Genomic DNA, 17,378 nt, shown 5'->3' on the forward strand with positions numbered 1-17,378 from the left:
TGATTCAGAAACTACTCCGATCTTTAAGGCTAACAGGCTGAGGCCTGGAACCTGCCCCGCAGAAGCCAAAAGAATTTCTAAAGCCTTTTCCCCTGTCGCCTTTCATCGGAGCAGAATGTCAGGCATGTGTGCGCCATGGGCCTCCTCCCATGGATTTGGCCTGCAGAATGGAGCAGCATTCCATGCTGGACCATCTGAGGTGTCAGGTTACAGCCGTGCCAGTGCCACTGTGAGCCAGAGCAGCAAAACAGCTGTGGGCAGAGCGGCATTCAGCTGGAGCATTGGTGGTTCAGTGGTAGAATTCTCGCCTGCCACGCGGGAGGCCCGGGTTCGATTCCCGGCCAATGCAGCTCATTTAACCTTTTATTTAGACAGTTTTCCTAAGCATTCCTAAAAACAGCTCCCGGCTCAGGGGAATCCTATCCTAAATCAGGATACATTCAGGCAGCTTGCTTTCAGGTTTTACTGCCTCATAAACAGCACTTCAGCAGATGCAGAGCTCACTTTATAGTAGTTGCCAGAGATGGCCGCAGCTAACTCTGGGGCTCCACGTCCACTCCAGACGCGCTCAGCTTGTAACTAACCACCACTTTACGAAGGTACCAGCAATCCAAGAGAGTCAGGATTTAGTTACTCCGTCCACGGGTTCATCCAGCCCTCCTGCTTACTCTCACTCTGACTCTGTGCCACTCTTCCAGCCTGGCAAAGGCAGGAACCTCCTGTCTGGTTTCCCTCCTCTAGTGCCCCTGTCCCCGACTCAGCCTGCGTTGTGTGTCCCACAGCACACCGCGTTCTCCACTGCACACCTCCGGGCAAGCCCCACAGTGAGGCCCGTCAGCCAGGCCCTCTGCACGTGAGCACACGCACACACACGCTTGCACATGCACGTGCTTCTCCCTCTCCCCTCACCACGAGGCTTCAGGCAGGGCAGGCCCTTGTTCGTGTCACACTGCTCCCAGCCCCCTCCACTTGCTCTGGCTCCCCCTTTGCCCTGCTGCTTGGGGAGTCCACAGTGCAGTATCCTTTCTCCGATTCTGCGTTCTAGGCGTTTGATGCATCCTCCCAGTTCCCCTCCATGACGTTCCCTGATTATCTCAGGTGTCACAAACTGGAGTCCACAGTCAGAACTGCCCGCCTGTGCATCCTGGCCCTGCTGACTTCATATCTGTTGCCCTTGGACAAGCCACTTGGCCTTTTTATGCCTCAGATTCCTTATTCATTGAATAGGGCAACAGTGATAACACCGAACCTATGTGTGGTTGTGAGTTTCGGAGATTTTTGCATGTAAAGCTCTTAGCACACGGCATAGGCCACACACTCCCAATAACAGGTGCTTTAGTGTCAAGTTGTTTTAATGTCTGTTTATAATGAGACCCACTACTTAGCAAGGTTGTCAGGGGCAGGGCTTTTGCTCCCGTGTCTTTTATCATCAGCTTTGCCCAGGTGGTAATGGGCCCCTGATGGGTCCTAAGTGAGGGATCGGAGAGGGTCAGGGGTGGAACTTCATGTGGTGAGTGAGGAGCAGATCTATAAACACGGTTTCCAGTGGAAGACTGGTGACCTCCGTGGGTGAGCATGAAATGGAATCCACCCATTTGCAAAGCTTTGATGGGACTGCGTGTATCAGGACCCTCTTTGGACACTGCAGATGTAAGTGAACCAGACCCAGGACCTGCCTGCAGGGAGTTCAGGGACAGATCCTCAGATGAGTGATCGTGTGACAGCGGATGTGGTCACAGAGGACTGGGGGCACCGGGCCGGGCTTTGTGGAGGTTATTTGAACTGGATCTTTTCTTTCTCCTTCGCTTCCACTCTCCCCTAACTCCACCCTCATTTTTAACTCTGGTGATAAGAGAAATACACATTCCCTGGAGAGATTTTGGAAAAAACAGACGTTCCTACTGGAAGGTGGAGAGTAAATACATTAAATACGTTGTCTGGTAGATACATTTGGCAGTATGTATCATAACATTTAAGAATTTATCCTTAGGAAATAAATATAAATGTGGGTCAGGTTTTTCATCTTAACAAGTGTTAGGCTCCTTTACTGTCCTAACAAGCCTCTGGTGCAGGCAGTGGCGTTAGCACATTATACAGGTGAGGAAATGGGGGCAAAGGCAAGTGACCTGCCAAAGGTCACACAGTGGATGAGTTGGAAAGTCAGGCTCAGACCCAGGCCCAGGGGCTCCTGAGTCTGGAAATTGATGCAAAAGGGCAACCAAAGATGCTCAGCTTGCCTGGGTATCCCAGAATTGCAGAGTAAAACAGTGTCTCATTTTTACTCATCAACTTGGCGAACACTTTAAAGATTACTAACATCCCAGTGTGAGGCTTTGGGTGGGTGGGGGGGGATGACTGCTCAGGAGAACATTCCTAAAGGGAGCTTGGTGACAGCTATTAAAGCAGCAGGTGCCTGACCCTCCCCCGCAGCAGCCCCCTCTAATGGATCCTGGAGAAGTGCCCACACCCATGTGGAAGGAAGCACAGGTGAGATCTAAGAGTGAAAATTAGGAAATAATCGAAGTCAATTTGGAGCCGGTTTCTGACATCCTATCATTTCATCTATAAATGCGTGTGTTTCCAAAAGGCAGGAGAGAGGGAGGCCACCAGCGGCAGGGAGCCCCAGCTGCTGCTCCCAGCTGGCCCACCCAGGCTACCCAGCATGTCCTCCTCACCTTTCCCCAGGCCTGTTCAGGTGGACAGCGGGCTGTTCAGCAGGCCCAGCTGGCGCCCACAGCTACTCCTGCCCGCTCTGGGCTGTGCCCTGTCCCACAGAGGGCCTCTGGGACCAGAGGGGACAGGCGGCAGCTCAGAGCTTTTCTGTTCAGCGTGGAACTCAAGGCCCCCTTTACTGGGGGACTTCGGACATCCCTAGTCTACAACTGGAGTGGCGTAGCTTGAAGACAGTAGGAAGTGAAAAAAGCAAGTTGCAGAAGATAGACTCTGATCCCATTTATGTTTACAAAACAAAAAGTAAGACTGGGAAAAGACGAGAGGGACCTTTGCCTAACCAGTAAATTAGTGAGTTACCTGCCCATAAAATAAGATTGAAGGTTAAAGAGAGAAGGCGGGGACTTCCCTGGTGGCACAGTGGTTAAGAATCCACCTGCCAACGCAGGGGACACGGGTTCGAACCCTTGTCCGGGAAGATCCCACATGCCATGGAGCAACTAAGCCCGTGCGCCACAACTACTGAGCCTGCGCTCTAGAGCCCGTGAGCCACAACTACTGAGCCCACATGCCACAACTACTGAAGCCTGCACGCCTAGAGCCTGTGCTCTGCAACAAGAGAAGCCACTGCAATGAGAAGCCCGCGCACCGCAACTAAGAGTAGCCCCCGATCGCCACAACTAGAGAAAGCCCGCGTGCAGCAACAAAGACCCAACATAGCCAAATAAATAAATAAATAAATGAAAGAGAAGGGGGCTTTGCCTTGTTGTGTTAGGAATTTTTAGTGTAAAACTATGTGTTACTTGTATAATTTAAAACTTTTAGGAGGCCAGGGGTGGTACCATTTGTAAAACAATATAAATAATGATAGTTTTAATGTGTAACCCACAGAATAAAATAAATATGTATGGGTCAGTGATGATATAAATGAATGAATGGATGGATGGATGAATAGATAGGTAAATGACGGAGAAGGAACAGTTCTTCTATATAGAAGAATTCCAGTTAATAAGCGTAGAAGGAAAGAGGAATATAGAAAATCACCATTAGTCAAACTCCATAGTACTAATTGTAGGCAACATCTACTGATGGATGATAAAAACAGTGGGGGAATGTTTGAGGGGAAAAAACTGGATATTTGTCTAGTCTTAAGTATCTTCCGCAAGATATTTATTCATTACAAAAAGAAAAATAGTAACTTTACAGGGGAGAAACCTGGTAGGCACTACCGTAAATTGGGTAATAGGGTTAACGTCACCAGTAAAGAGAAAGATAGACATCATGTACCCCTGATTTGATGTACTGAGAAGGCACATCACTTCAGAAGCATTTTTCCAAAAATGCATAGCCTTAGCCTAGTCATGAGAAAACATGAGACAGGCCCAGATGGAGAGATGTTCTACAGAGTAACTGACCAAGGGTTTCAAAAGCATGTTCATGAAAGATATGGAAAGACTGAGGAACTATCACAGATTGGAGGGGACCAAGGAGACAGGAGAACTAAATGCAATGCAGGGTTCCGGATTTGATCCTGGAACAAAGGACATGAGTGGTGAAATTGGATTAGATCTGTAGTTTAGTTAGTAAAACTTATCAATGCTACTTTCCTGTTTGATAATTGAGCTATGGGTTTGTACAATACTAATATTAGGGGCAGCTAGATGAAGAATATCGAGAATTCTATACTATTTTTGCAACTTTTCTGTAAATCTAAAATTATCTTAAAAGGTTTTTTTTTTTAATTTATGAAAATGGCCATCACACCCTTGTCTCCTCTAGTCCTCAGCAACCTCTAATCTACTTTCTGTCTGTATAGATCTGCCTATTCTAGACAGTTCATATAAATGGGATCAAAATATGCGATCCTTTGTGACTGCTTTCTTTCATTTAGCATAATGTTTTCAGGGTTCATCCATGTAGCCTGATCAGTACTTCCTTTTTATTGCCAAATAATAGTCCATTGTATGGGCTCCAACACATTTTGTTTATCCATTCATTTGATAGACATTTGGATTGTTTCCACTTTATGGCTGTTGTGAATAGTGCTGCTATGAACATGGTGTACAAGGTTTTGATGTGGATGTAAGTTTTCATGTCTCTAGGAGTGGACTGGCTGGGCCATATGGTAACTAACTGTTTGGAGCCTTTTGAGGAGCTGCCAGACTGTTTTCCAAAGCAGCTGCACCATTTCACATTCCCACCAGCAATGTACAAGGGTTCCAGCTTCTCCACATTCTCACTCTCACTTGCTACTAATATCTGTCTTTTTTATTTTAGCCACCTGGTGGGTGTGAAATGGTATCTCATTGGGCTTTTGATTTACATTTCCCTGATGGCTTATGATGTTGAGTGTTCCAGAAGTCACTTTTAACATCCATGGTCCTTGAACCAGCAACACCTTCTGAGATTTCCCAGATATGTTTAGCCCTGGAGAGCCCCTCCTTGAGAGGTCACTGTGCCTAAAAACCTACAAGCATGGGTACTGTCCAAAAGCTTTGGGGAATGAATAGGCATTGGGTCTTCAGGGCTCCAGAGTTACATCCCTTTCCAAGAGCCAGAATCAAGGTGCAGGGGACCAGAGGGTCTGTGTGTCCTTGTGACAGGGGTCTTGTTCATTTGGAAGACTCCAACAGCCTTTCTCATGATGCCTCGTTCCCCTTTCTTTCCCCAGGAGGGCCCGATGGTGCTTGTGACTCCAGCTTCAGTAGCAGCATCAGTGTCTTCACTCCGGCCAGGTAAGTGGTTTGTTCTGGCCAGAGCTGTTTGTGGAAAGTGAGCAGCCTCCATCTTCCCTGGGTGCAGGAGACTGCAGCAAAGCCCTGAGGCAGACTTTGCTTGGGGCCGCTACTTGTGGGACACAGGAAGTGCCTGATGAGGGAGTCCGAAGGATATTAAGAAAGCCCACCCAACCCGGTTCAGATGGACACATGGCCTCTTGGGAGGGATTAGAAGCTGTTTGAGGTGAGTAAATACAAGTTGTAAGAGTGTAGCTAATGCATGATGACCACAGGGAGACGCTTGCAGATGCCTTTGCCCAGCACCTTTCGCTTGTCCAGGATAAAAAAGGCTGATGAGACTGAGCAGGGAAATGCCGTTCAAGGAGAGTCCAGAGCACAGGCAGGGAGGGTGCATAGGCTGGGATGCAAGAGCTGTCCTTTCCCCGGTGCCCAGGTCGGCTGTGATGGTGCAGCCTTCCACATGGGGGCAGTGCAGGCTGTAATGGTGCAGCGACGTAATCCTCTTCCTTGCCAGCCCCCGCCATGCTCTGCAGGATGATGACATTCCCCTGGGAGGGAATCATCACCATTCTGTCCCTGTCTGCGTCCCCTGGACTTGCCCCATGTCACTTTTTCCTTGGGAAGGATTGGCTGTGGGGTTGGAATAGATGGAGGTTCTCCTATAAGGGGTTTCTTCCCTCTGAATTCAACATTGAATGTGGACCCTGGGGGAACGGGTCACTCATGAAGAGAAAATATACACTCAACCCCAAGAGACTCTTCTCCTCAGACCCTTAGGATCTTTTCTCCTTTTATATCATTTCTTTATTCTTATCTCTAAGGACCTTGTGGGTGTTTTCAAAGTGAGTACTGACTATAAATGTGGACTGTTCCTAAAACCTCTCCCACATTGTTCAAGCAAGCCAATAAACACTGTTCATTTATGTGTTTTTAGCCAGTCATCACACACGTCCAGAGCCTGTGTTCAGCCCTGCAGGTTCCAAGATAAAGATACGGCCCCTGAATGTGGTCCCTGATCTTGAGGTTCTCCAGTGGGGAGGCAGAGAAGTAAGGGTAGTGGTGGTTTTGCTGGGGGCTCAGACGGTGTTGGGGGCAAGCGTTGGCGCCCCAGCTGAGGCTCGCTGGAACACTGGCTGACAACCATGAACGCTCAGGGAGGGCTTCGGGGCCCGGCTGTGCCCCACACTTTGTGTTGCGTCGTTAGGTTTTGCTGACGTTTAAATCCCGTGGGGTCAGTAGTAGCATTATCTCCACTTTAGGGCTGAGGAGGGACAGGAGGTCGGGGCTGTTGTGTGGAGAATGGATTTAGGAGGGACTCGGGTGGATGCAGACCGGTCAGGGGGCCACCGCCACATCCCGGTCAGACGGGATAGAGGCTCAGACTGAAGAGGAGGCAGAATGTGGAGGAAGTTGATAGGTTTGAGATCTGTTTTGAAGGTAGAATTGACAGGATTTGCCGAGGGATGGGATGGCATGAGAGGAGGAAAATGAGGGAAAGAAGAACTTCTAGATTTGGGGCTTGAGCCAGATCAGGGCATCGTGGTATCATTTCCCAAGCAGGGGCGGAAGGAGGAACGGGTGTGTGAGCGGGCCCATCGAGAGCTGGGTTCCAGGCGGCTCTGAGCGTCACCCAGGAGCGGTTAAGGAAGCAGGTTTGGATATTGGATTCCAGAACTCGGGGGAGAGGTCTGGATGGAGATGCAGGGGGACTGGCCTGTCCTGTAGAGGAATCGCTTTAGTTCTGGAGGCCCTGGGAGTGAGGGGGGCAGACCTGTGGTTTAGAAGCCCCTCTGGCAGCGCCGGGGAGGATCGGTGAGGGAGGGGGCCAAAACTGGCAACAGAAGGGCCTGTTGCAGACTTGTCCCTAATCTAGGCCACAGGGAGGGGATGATCATGCTCCTTGGGGGTTGGGGAGGTCCAGGAGGAGCAGAGACCTCCCTCACGTGGGAGGCGGTGGTCCGTTCGCCTGAAGGAGGCCTCGGTTCCTGTGCTGCAGCCGGGAACCACCTGGCTGGAACCAGTGCCTTGATTTATACCCGTCATTCAGCAGCAAACACCAGTCCTGTCTTTGAAATTAAAAAACCAAATGAGAACAAATTATCTAGTGCTTTGTTTCCCTCGAACGGAGGTTTCCTCGCGGCAGCTGCTGATCTGAGTCACTAGCTACGCCAGAGAGGAGGGCGGCCTTCAGAGTCGTGGAACCTGAGCCCAGCCCCCCACCCACTGGAGACGGCAGCTGAGGACAGGAGGGTGGGGTGCCTGCTTCCACCAGTTGGTGCTGCCAGAGGGAGACTGAGCTTGGGCAAGATGGCCTCTTCCAGGGACACCGAGAAACATAACCCACCCTGTGGTTTTCCAGATGCACCGCTCGCCCAGGGCACTGCCCGCGGGTGCCACTTTTACTAAGTTCAGGCCAGCCTAGGGCAGCAGCCCAATTGGGGTCCCCTCCCATGGCAGAGAAGCATCCCCCTCTGGCAGAACACTGTCAGCGAGGTGACACTCAATCTGATGAAAGCTCTGGGCCCTCTCCCTTAGTCACAAAACTCTAAATACACTTTCAGGGGTTCAGGGATCTCCTCGAAGCCAATCCTTGCACCCCAGACTTTTTTTTTTAATCTCTAAATCCTCACTTGGCCCTAAACACAGGGAGAGTAACTGACAACCCAAGAGCATAAGCCTCTTCTTCCTCCTCATGTCCCCTCTGTCCCAAGATGCTGGGAAAGCCTCAGGCGGCCCCGGGTGAACAGTAGCCACAGGGGAGAGCCATCTGAATGAGCAGGGGCTACGAGGTGATCGTAGTGAGGAAGGGCTCCAGGTACCGGAGGCTGGGTTCCTCCACCCTCCAGGAGCATGAGAAATGCATACGGAGCTGGAAACCGGACTCCCTAGGAGGGCGGGGGAAGAGGGATGGAGGCAGCGTGCTTGCAGCTGAGGGAAGGGTTAAGGAAGAATAGTATACACCTCTTTCTCTCTGTCCCTCCCCTTCCTTCTCTCCCTGTCTAATGCTGCTATGTGCACCAGGCACGTTCTTCATCACCGTGAATCCTCTGAGCCGTGGAATCCCACTGCCTGAGCGCACATCCTGACTTCACCATGCCTGGCGGTGTGGCCCTCGGCAAGCAGCTTAACCTCTCCCTGCCTCCGTTTCCTCATCTGTAAACTGGGTGTGATGATCTGCTCACCCCGTAGTATGGAGCTTAAAGGAGTTAAAGCATGTAAAGAGCACAGAATGGTGCCTCGCCCACAGAAAGCACTTTACACACTTCAGCTACAATTATTATTACAAGAACCTTGTCATTATACCCATTTTACAAGTGAGGATACGGGCCCGGAGAGGTTAACTTCTTGCCCAAAGTTGTTCAGCTAGCTAGTGACGAGCTTGGAATTCAGGCTAGTAAGTCTGTCCGACCCCCAGGCCCACACATTTGAGCTTCATTAGTCACAGTTGGAGAGTTGCAGGAGCTTTACATGTTGGCCTGTGACCTGATACAGGAGCCCCAGACAGGCATTGCCATGGGCACAAGCTTCTACTCTGAAGCCCTGGGCCTCGCTGAGGACCAGTGTCATCGGGGACATTTAGTACAGGTCTTCTGGTATAGCTGGCTGCATAAGGCAAGCAGAAAGATCTAGAAATCAGTGCTTCCCAACTTATAGCACCTGCTGATTGAAAGAATTAGTAAAGATCTTTTATAAAAAACAACTTTGAATCCAGCAACAGTTCCCTTTTAGATTTACCTTTGTTCTAATTTGATTAGAGCCGTAGCATATGAGTGCCGTCAAGGGTTAGACATTACAGAAATAAAGTGCTGCTTCCCAGAGAGAAGCGCTGGATTTTATCACCGTGTAGTAGAAGTATCAGAAGCCGTAGTCAATAAATCAATATTTTAATAGCCACAGTAGCGCCATTCATTTAGAAGTCGTAGCACATATACTTGTAAGACCTTCATTATGAGATGCTTTATGAGAAAATGCTCCGTGAAAATGGAGTTTTGGAGACACCTTGAAATAACTCAAAAGCCCTCAAGAGTGACTAGTCTAGACATTTTGGAACCAGTGCAGAAATGTGTTTCAAACTGTGTGTGAGCTCCGTTCTGTTCTTTCTGGGTAAAGTAAACCAGCGCGGAGGGAGCGCACCTCCAGCTCCAGCCCAGCAGCTCAGGAGCTGAGCACAGAGTGCAGCGTGCCCGCTCTAGGAGGGGCCCAGGTTCCAGAGTCCTGGCTTCCCACCGAGCACGCGCGGAGCCCAGCACACACAGCCCACCCAGCGTAGCAGCTGAGAGCTGTCCCCTCAGAGGCGGGCAGGATCATCTATCCTCCCTTTCCCTGGTGCCCTGGGCCGTGCCTGCTTCCCATGGCCTTCACCTCCAGCCAGCCAAGGGAAGTGGGAGCCAGGGAGAGCGTCTCCAGCTGAGGGAGTGAGTTCTCCATGCCTCATGGCCTCGGACAGGCCCCATACTGCCTCATCTGTGCATCAAAGGACTTTGACCATCTGTGCATCTGTGCGTGGTCTACATGAACCATGGGGCCTCTTTCAGCCATGAAGTTCTTGGTTGTTTGAAGCTGACCCCTGCCTCACCATCAGTCCAAAGGTACCCGTGTCTGGGGAGGGCTGCTGTGGGGAAAGTCGGAGACTGTTAGCACACACAGTGCTGCCAGTTTATACACCAGCTCCATGAAATCCTTCCTTTGTTATTTGGCCCCAACAGAGCGCCACCTGAGGGAGATGCCATAACGGGCATCGATTTCTGCCCTCAGTAGAGATGCTCAGCTGGCTAGGAGCATCTCGGGACCACTGTGAGTTAAGGAGCCCGGCGGGCCGAGCGACTGTCTATCCTTGGCATCTTGGGATCCTATTTGGGCCACTTGGATTTGGAGCGCCCCCCCCCCAACAAAGATCAGCACCAGGCTTCCCCAGTGTCCTCTCTCGCGCGGAAATGATGCTGCCGTGGACTGTCTTGAGTGCGGCCCATTAGGGGCCAGTGCCATGCAGTGGGTGAGGCCACTCTGGACTCGGATCTCGGATGCTCGCATTCAGGTTGCCAGCTCCGCCACTTCCCAGCTGTGTAACGTGGAGAGGTTACTTAATGTCTCTGTGCTCTGATTCCCTCGTCTCCAGAATGGGAACAGCATTGCTGCTGGCATAGGGCCCTTGAGGGAAGGAAATGCGGCTGTGCAGGTACAGAGCTCAGCATGATGCCTGGCACAGAGTATTTATGCAGAACATGAGTAATCATCGTTTTGAGTACCATCGCCATCATCACTGTTATCAGAGCCATGTGTCATCTTGTCTCCCCTACCCCAGCAAGGTTCATACACCCCACTGGGCCTGAACTGCAGGGTGGATGGGGGAGGTGGGTTTGGCACTGCCTTCCTCCCCACCAGCAGGACACAGCTGTGCTAGACCAGTGCAGCCCTGAGTCCCCCAGGCCTCCCTCCTGAGGGCTGGTTCAGCTAAGAATGTGGCAGCGACCTGCCAGACATGGGGCACTCATGGCACCCTGGGCCCCATGTGGCAGCTCCTGCTGTGGAAAGGGACTCACTGCAGACCTTGGGTTCACGGGGTCAGGGGAGAGTAGGCAGGGAAGGGGCTTCCGTTCATTCCCCACTGCTTTCCGAGCTCGCTTTGTTAAGGCCTTGGGCTGCAGATGGGCATCTGAAGTGTCTCCAGCCATGGAGACACTAATCTCCAAGTTCCTGCCCACCCAAGGAGAAGAGCTTACAGAGCACCCCAGAAGGCGCTCAGTAGGAGGCCAGTGCTATGGGGAAAAGAGGAACTTGGAGATTAGACAGTAAATCCTGGCTATCGGAGGAGGGAGAGGAGTGTCTAGGAAATTGTCAGAGAAGAAAAGAAAATGCTTGGGAAGCCCTGGGATGGCCTGCCAGCCTGCCACTGCAGAACCTGCCACATGTGCTGCCCAGTGTGTGTGCCGTGGTCCATCTGAGCTGAGGGTGCTGAGGGCATGAAAGACACACTGAGTTTAAAAGACTCTGGACATAAAAAGAATATAATGTCCTTTATTACTAATCTATATATTGATATTTATATTGATTCTGTGTTGAAGTGACATTTGGGGTATATTGGGTTAATTACAATATATCATTAAAATTAATTTCACCTGTTTTCTTTCTACTTTTTAATATAAAACCGAAAAGCATAAAATTCTATATGTGACTCGCATTATGTTTCTGTTGAACAGTGAGTGTGAGAGAGATTAAGAGATTGTCCGGGAGGCTGCATTTGCCACCCTGGACTTGTCTGTCTGTGGGGGAGTTTCCCCATCTGTCTTAGGCTACCAAAGAACCCAGATGCTTGAATATTCTCAGAAGACCCCAGAACTTCCAGACATACGGCTCTTGGGGAGATCTCAGTGGCAGCCCCACCCAGAGGCTCAGGTCTGCTGGGCCGCGTCACTCACACGCCCAGCCCCTCTAACCATCAGAGGATAAAAGTGCCCACTTGCACCCCCGAAACGAGCACCGTGGGGAATCATCAAACTATATTAAACAGCAGTTCCGCTTAGCACTTAACAGAGCTAAGACCATGCCCTTTAGGAATTCACTTCAAATGAGCTTCAGGAAGTCTGCAGGCAAATTGGGAAAGCACAGGCATCGAGTTCCTGATGCAAATGAATAATTGAGCAGCCTGGAAATACCATGAAAGGCCGTTTTGTACAGGCGAGCGATAGTGTCCTGCGTCGGAGGGGAAAGGAGCCCCTGCCTGACATCCTAAGGCCCTCTGTCCTTGCCGTCCCCATCCCTGACAACCCTGGCCAATGCCTGGACACCGTGCTTTGGGCAGAGGGCTAAGTGTCAGTGTCCCAGCAGCACCCAACCTTCCCGGGGCTGCTTGGTGGGACTTTTCTCTGCCTGGAGACCAGCAGGGCTTTGGGCCAGGGAAGCGGGGAGTCTGTGCCCCACTGGAGCAAAGGCATTCTGAACAAGCTCCATTCTGTAGGCTGAGGCTGTGTCACCTCTTCCCCGACTCAAACAAGAATGTTACAGCTTCACAGGCAGCTCTCAAGGCCTCTCAACCAGGCCAAATGTGGTGCTGAGTGCCCTGAGTGTGACGAGGTGAAGAGCCACGATCCCTGTCCTCACGGGAGAAGTGTTCTTTGGGTGCCTGGTGAAGGACCTGTTGGATTTAAGGGGTGTTACCAGGGCCATCCCCTGGACTCTCTGGACATGGTGGTTTTGTTTTATCAACAAAGGGTCTGGACGTAATGCCCTGAGGGCGCTAAACAGTCTTTCAACCATGAGGTCTGCTAGGGCAGAGCTCTTTGATATCAGAGAGGTTTTCTCTGGTACAAGCCTGCTAGTGCTGGAAAGAGAAAAAGGGGAAGCGGGTGGCTGCCCGGCAGAACGGCTTTCCTCCCCAGACGTGGTTGTTGGAGCGCCTACCTTGGAGAGGGAGGAGGGGAGCGGAGGTAGAGGGGCCCTCTGAGCGCTTTGCGCGGTGTGTGCCCTCTGCCACTGCCCCAGGACAGCGGGCTGAGCGTGTGTTTCTCAGTGTGCGGGGCCAGGGTGCGTCTGCAGCTCTAGGGGCGGGGACCTGATGGGCTTCAACCTGGCTCCTTCCTGGTCTCACCCACAGCACTGAGAGGGCCCCCGTCACCCTCCACCTCGACGGGATTGTGCAGGTTCTGAGCTGCCACCTCAGCAACATGGCCATCGGGATGATGACCAGGATCGCTGTCCTCAAGTGGCTCTACCACCTCTACATCAAGACCCCCCGGAAGGTGAGCCCCCGGGCCCCTCAGCCCTCCAAGCCAGGTGGCTGCTTCTGGGTGGAGTTTGAGGGCCTGCCCGTGCTTGGTAGGATTTTGGTCGTTGCAGTTCTGGAGAAACCGTGACCAGGAGAGAGGTGGCAGATGCCTGAGGAGCCCTCGGTGTCTTGAGGGGGGTTTGGGAGGTGTTCCCTGCAGTGGGGGAGCTCATGTGGGTCCCTGCTTCTCTGCTCTCCAGATGTTCCGGCACACAGACAGCCTCTTCCCTACCCTACTCCAGACGTTATCAGATGAATCCGATGAGGTAGGTCACCAGTGCCCCTTCCTCTGTGCCCCGGCTGCCAGCCTCTCCTTTTGATGGGGTTGTGTAGCTGAGGGGTGCTCATTTTGTTGTTGTTGTTCTCGTAAATCAACACCCCTAAAATCACCCTATTCCTCCTACCTGGTGAGGTGTGTCCATGAAGGGAAAAGCTGTTTGCTGCCCTCAGCTTTGGGAATAAGGACGCTGTCTTTGTGGGCCCTTCTGAGGAGAGCGCTGGGTCAGGGCACTGGCGAGGAAACCAGTCTGGCGGGGAGCTCCTTGTCCCTGGAAGGCCGTGGAGAGTGGTGATGGGGAGCCCAAGGGCAAGGTCCATCCCGCCTAGCTGCCCAAACTCGGGCAAGTCACTGCCCGGCTCCGCACCTCAGTTTCCTTCTCTGTCCGACGAGGTAGTAACAGCATACGGGGTTGTGAGAACGAAATGACCCACGAAAAATGCCGGGCGCTGTGCTGGGCACCCGCTGAGCACTCAAGGAGCGTCCGTTGTGACTCATTTCAGCTGGACTCCATTTTGACCTCTAGTTTGAAATCGGACCCTGAAGCTTTGCGTTTATTGGGGTCACCGAAAGTTAAAGGGAGAGGCTGGCCCCGTCCCAGGCAGCAGGAGTAACCCCAGGTGGGGGGGGGTGTCTCAGAGTGGGGCAGGGGGAGCAGGACCCTGCATCCGGCCATGTGGGGGAGGGGCTCCTCCAGCCGCACCTTTCCCCACGCCATTCCCAGCAGCGTTCTGTTCCGTGGACTTCCTCACCAGGACTCCCCTGCTTCCCAGCCAAGGGGCAGGATTTGTAGTTGGGTGTTGCCATTTGCCGGGGTAGCATCCCTTCCCTCCGCCAGTACCAGCTCCAGGCTCTGTGTTGGCCGCTGGCGGCCCGCGCCTTGACCCGCCCCTCCCTCCCCTCTTCTTCCCTCCTCGGGGCTCCGGGCAGCTGTGGGCTCGGTGAGGCAGCAGGCTCGCGCGCACCTGCAGACCTCCCCGCTGCCCAGCGGGAACGAAGAGCAGACGGGCTGGCGCAGTGGGAGAAAGAGGGAGAGGGACGTGGCTCATGACTTCCCGTGGCAGGAGGCACCTTGGTCCTTCCCGGGCTGGTACCAGGCTTGTGTGGCGCCCAGGGCAGCTGTCCTGCAGCCTGACTTTGCTTCCCTGAACCTGAGCTGAAGAGAGATGCAGACAGGCAGGTGTCCACCTCTAGGTCCTCTCAGGAACTCTGCACTTCCAGAAAACTCAAAGCAGGTGGTCTGGGAGTCTGCCTGTGTCCCCTCCTGCCTGTCCACCACACACGCCTGTGCACACACACGCCACCATCCCCTTTTTCCCCCACCACCGCTGCAGTGTGAGGCCCAGGTGGACGTGGCCCAGTTCTGCCTGAGTTAGGACTGACTCACTGCACAGTCACGGCCCTCATTTCAATACAAAAAGGGAGAGAATAGCTTTGCTGATTGGTTCCTTCCCGAGTACTGCAGTGGAAGCAGCTGAGTTTTCAGTCCTTTAAATGGAGTCCTTTAAGCCCATCCAGCCTTCTTTGCTCGCGACTGGTCTTTGCGTGCGTGTGCATTTGAAGGGAGCCGGAGGAGACGCAGTCCATGAAACAGCTCTGTTCAGGTTGCGGCTGTGGGAGCTCGATTTGCTGAAGTGCCAGGTGTTGTGGGGCTTTGGGGCCCATCTTGTGGGCCTCCGGTGGGGAGGGGATTGCAGCTGCTCCTGGGGACAGTGACCGGCGTGGGGTGAGGCGGGAGGGTGCTCCTCTAACAGCCGTGAACGTCCCTGCTTTCCCATCTCTCCAGGGGAAGGATTTAGGGACCTCAGTATCAGTGGCGAGTTGTAGTTTTGCCGCATCCTGGTTCTTCACCAGAATCACGTCCCCAAATGTCCCCCGCCGAATCTGGTGACCTTGAGAGGGTACAGTGTACTTGGCAGTGGAAATACAGCCATGAACAAGACAAAGTCCCTCTTCTCCTGAAGTGAGCTTCCTTTCCAGGGTATCTAGGAAGTGCTGTCTGTGAGAATATCCCAATACTTCCAGGCACAGCCCTGATCTCAGATTGGAGCTCCCTGGGGTGCAAGACCCTGAAAGGCCATCTAGTCAAGTTGGACCACAGTCAGATTGGTGGGGAGGGGCCCCTTCCTAGGGAGGGCTTCACAGAGCCCCCTCGCTGATGGAATGTAACTGTGGCCCACCCTACGCAGGGCCGTACATCCAGCCTGGGGCCTCAAGGCACAGTTTAGCCCATTTGTAACAGCTGACTTGTGTGAGGTCGTTACAGTGCCAGGAACTGTGCTTAGACCCCTTAGCTGTTGTATCTAGAGAAGGTTCAACAGTTCTGTGGGGGAAATACTGTCATCATTTCATTTTACAGTTCAGAAAACACGGCCGAGCGAGGTGAGGTTAAGCTGCACACAGCCAGGGAGTGGTGGAGCCAAACTCAGAACCGGATCTGTTTGACTCCAAAGCCCGTCCTCTTAGTCGCTTAACCACCATGCCTGTGTTTCGCCACCTGCGGCCCTGACCGCCCACATCAGAACCCCAGCTCGTGTTTAGTCATATCGTCATCCCCATATGCCTTTTTCTCTTGTTCCACAAGTTCTTGAGAGTTCTCTCAGTCTGGTGTGGAGAGGGGTGTGTGTATTCTGAAAAAGTTCTCCCTCAGCCCCCTGACCCTTTGTCTGCTTTTCTTATTGATTTACAGGCACTCTTTGTATATCGGGGACATTCCATTTATCATGTATGTTGCAAATGTTTTTCTCTCCCGGGATGATTGTGATACACCCACGTGCCCATCACCCTTGGTGAGAGCCACTGGCCCCCGGGGGACAGAGTGTACCCAGGTGTTAAGGATGCAAGAGCTGGGCACAGGGAGGGGCAGAGCCTTAGAGACCTAGCTCCGCCCCCCACCACCATGTTCCACAGTCCCCTTGGCACGTGGCCTCACTGGGGTGTCTTGTGTGCCGTTGTTTCTCTGTCCGCCTCCCCTTCCCCCTGCCCCGGTGGCAGCTTGGTAGTCCACACCCTTCCCCCCGCCCCAGTGGCAGCTTGGTAGTCCACACCCTTCCCCCCGCCCCAGTGGCAGCTTGGTAGTCCATCCACACCCGTCTGGCATCCTCAGGTTGTCTCTGCTTTACCTTATTCAGGAGAAGCGGCTGTTTCCTCAGTACCGCCTGCTCCTTGCAGACTTTATCTGAAAATCCCTTTTGTCAGAAAGAATTTGCAGGTGTCAAATTAATATTCTTGGCACTGGAGTAGAAATCCTCCCATTAGCTGGAGATCCAATGACTTGTTTTTAAGTGAAAATGCAACCCCAATTCAACAGCGCAGAATGCATGGCACGTGCACAGAGCTTCCTGCTGGACCCTGGTGGGAGGTGGGGCTGCTTCTTCCCCTGCCCGGAAGATGCCAGTTGTCGGCTGCCTCCCGAGCCTGCAGCTGCCGGGGCGGGCTCTGCCCGTGAGCCCCCAGAGGACAGGTCTTCTCCATGTTCCTGGTGGTGCGGCTGGCTCAGTTGCAGGGGGGTGGGGGGAGGGGTGGCTCGGTGATTCCTCATCCTCATCTTACTCTCAAGCACAACTTGCCTCCTAACCTGGATTTAAAATCCTCAGCGGGTGGGGGGAGGACTTCCCTGGCAGTCCAGTGGCCAAGACTCCTCGCTTCCACTGCAGGGGCTGTGGGTTCAATCCCTGGTCAGGGAACTAAGATGCCATGCGGCACAGCCAAAAAAAAAAAAAAAAATCCTCAGGGGGTAATGGTGGGTACGTGTCATTATACATGTGTCCAAACCCACTGAATGTACAACACCATGAGTGGACCCTCATGTCAGCTATGGACTTCGGGGGATATTGATGTGTCAGCGTAGGTTCATCGATCGTAACAGATGCTCTGCCGTGGTGAGGAAGACTGATAAGGGGGAGGCTGTGCGCATGCAGGGGCAGGAGGT

General features: G+C 52.7%; 1 protein-coding gene and 1 non-coding gene across 2 annotated transcripts in view; both read left to right on the forward strand.

The window, feature by feature from the left end:
- The window catches only part of VAC14 (VAC14 component of PIKFYVE complex), a 97,899-nt gene that overhangs the window by 17,857 nt on the left and 62,664 nt on the right, over positions 1-17,378 (forward strand). Inside the window, exons 10-12 of the mRNA XM_060132553.1 lie at positions 5,342-5,405; positions 13,000-13,144; positions 13,371-13,436. Coding sequence (XP_059988536.1) covers positions 5,342-5,405; positions 13,000-13,144; positions 13,371-13,436 — 275 coding nt within the window. The remainder of the gene's footprint in view (positions 1-5,341; positions 5,406-12,999; positions 13,145-13,370; positions 13,437-17,378) is intronic.
- TRNAG-GCC (transfer RNA glycine (anticodon GCC)) lies at positions 279-349 on the forward strand. Its single transcript has one exon. It is a non-coding gene; the product is annotated as a tRNA-Gly (tRNA).

Source organism: Lagenorhynchus albirostris, chromosome 19, assembly GCF_949774975.1.
Source record: "Lagenorhynchus albirostris chromosome 19, mLagAlb1.1, whole genome shotgun sequence".
Classification (NCBI taxonomy): Eukaryota; Metazoa; Chordata; class Mammalia; order Artiodactyla; family Delphinidae; genus Lagenorhynchus; species Lagenorhynchus albirostris.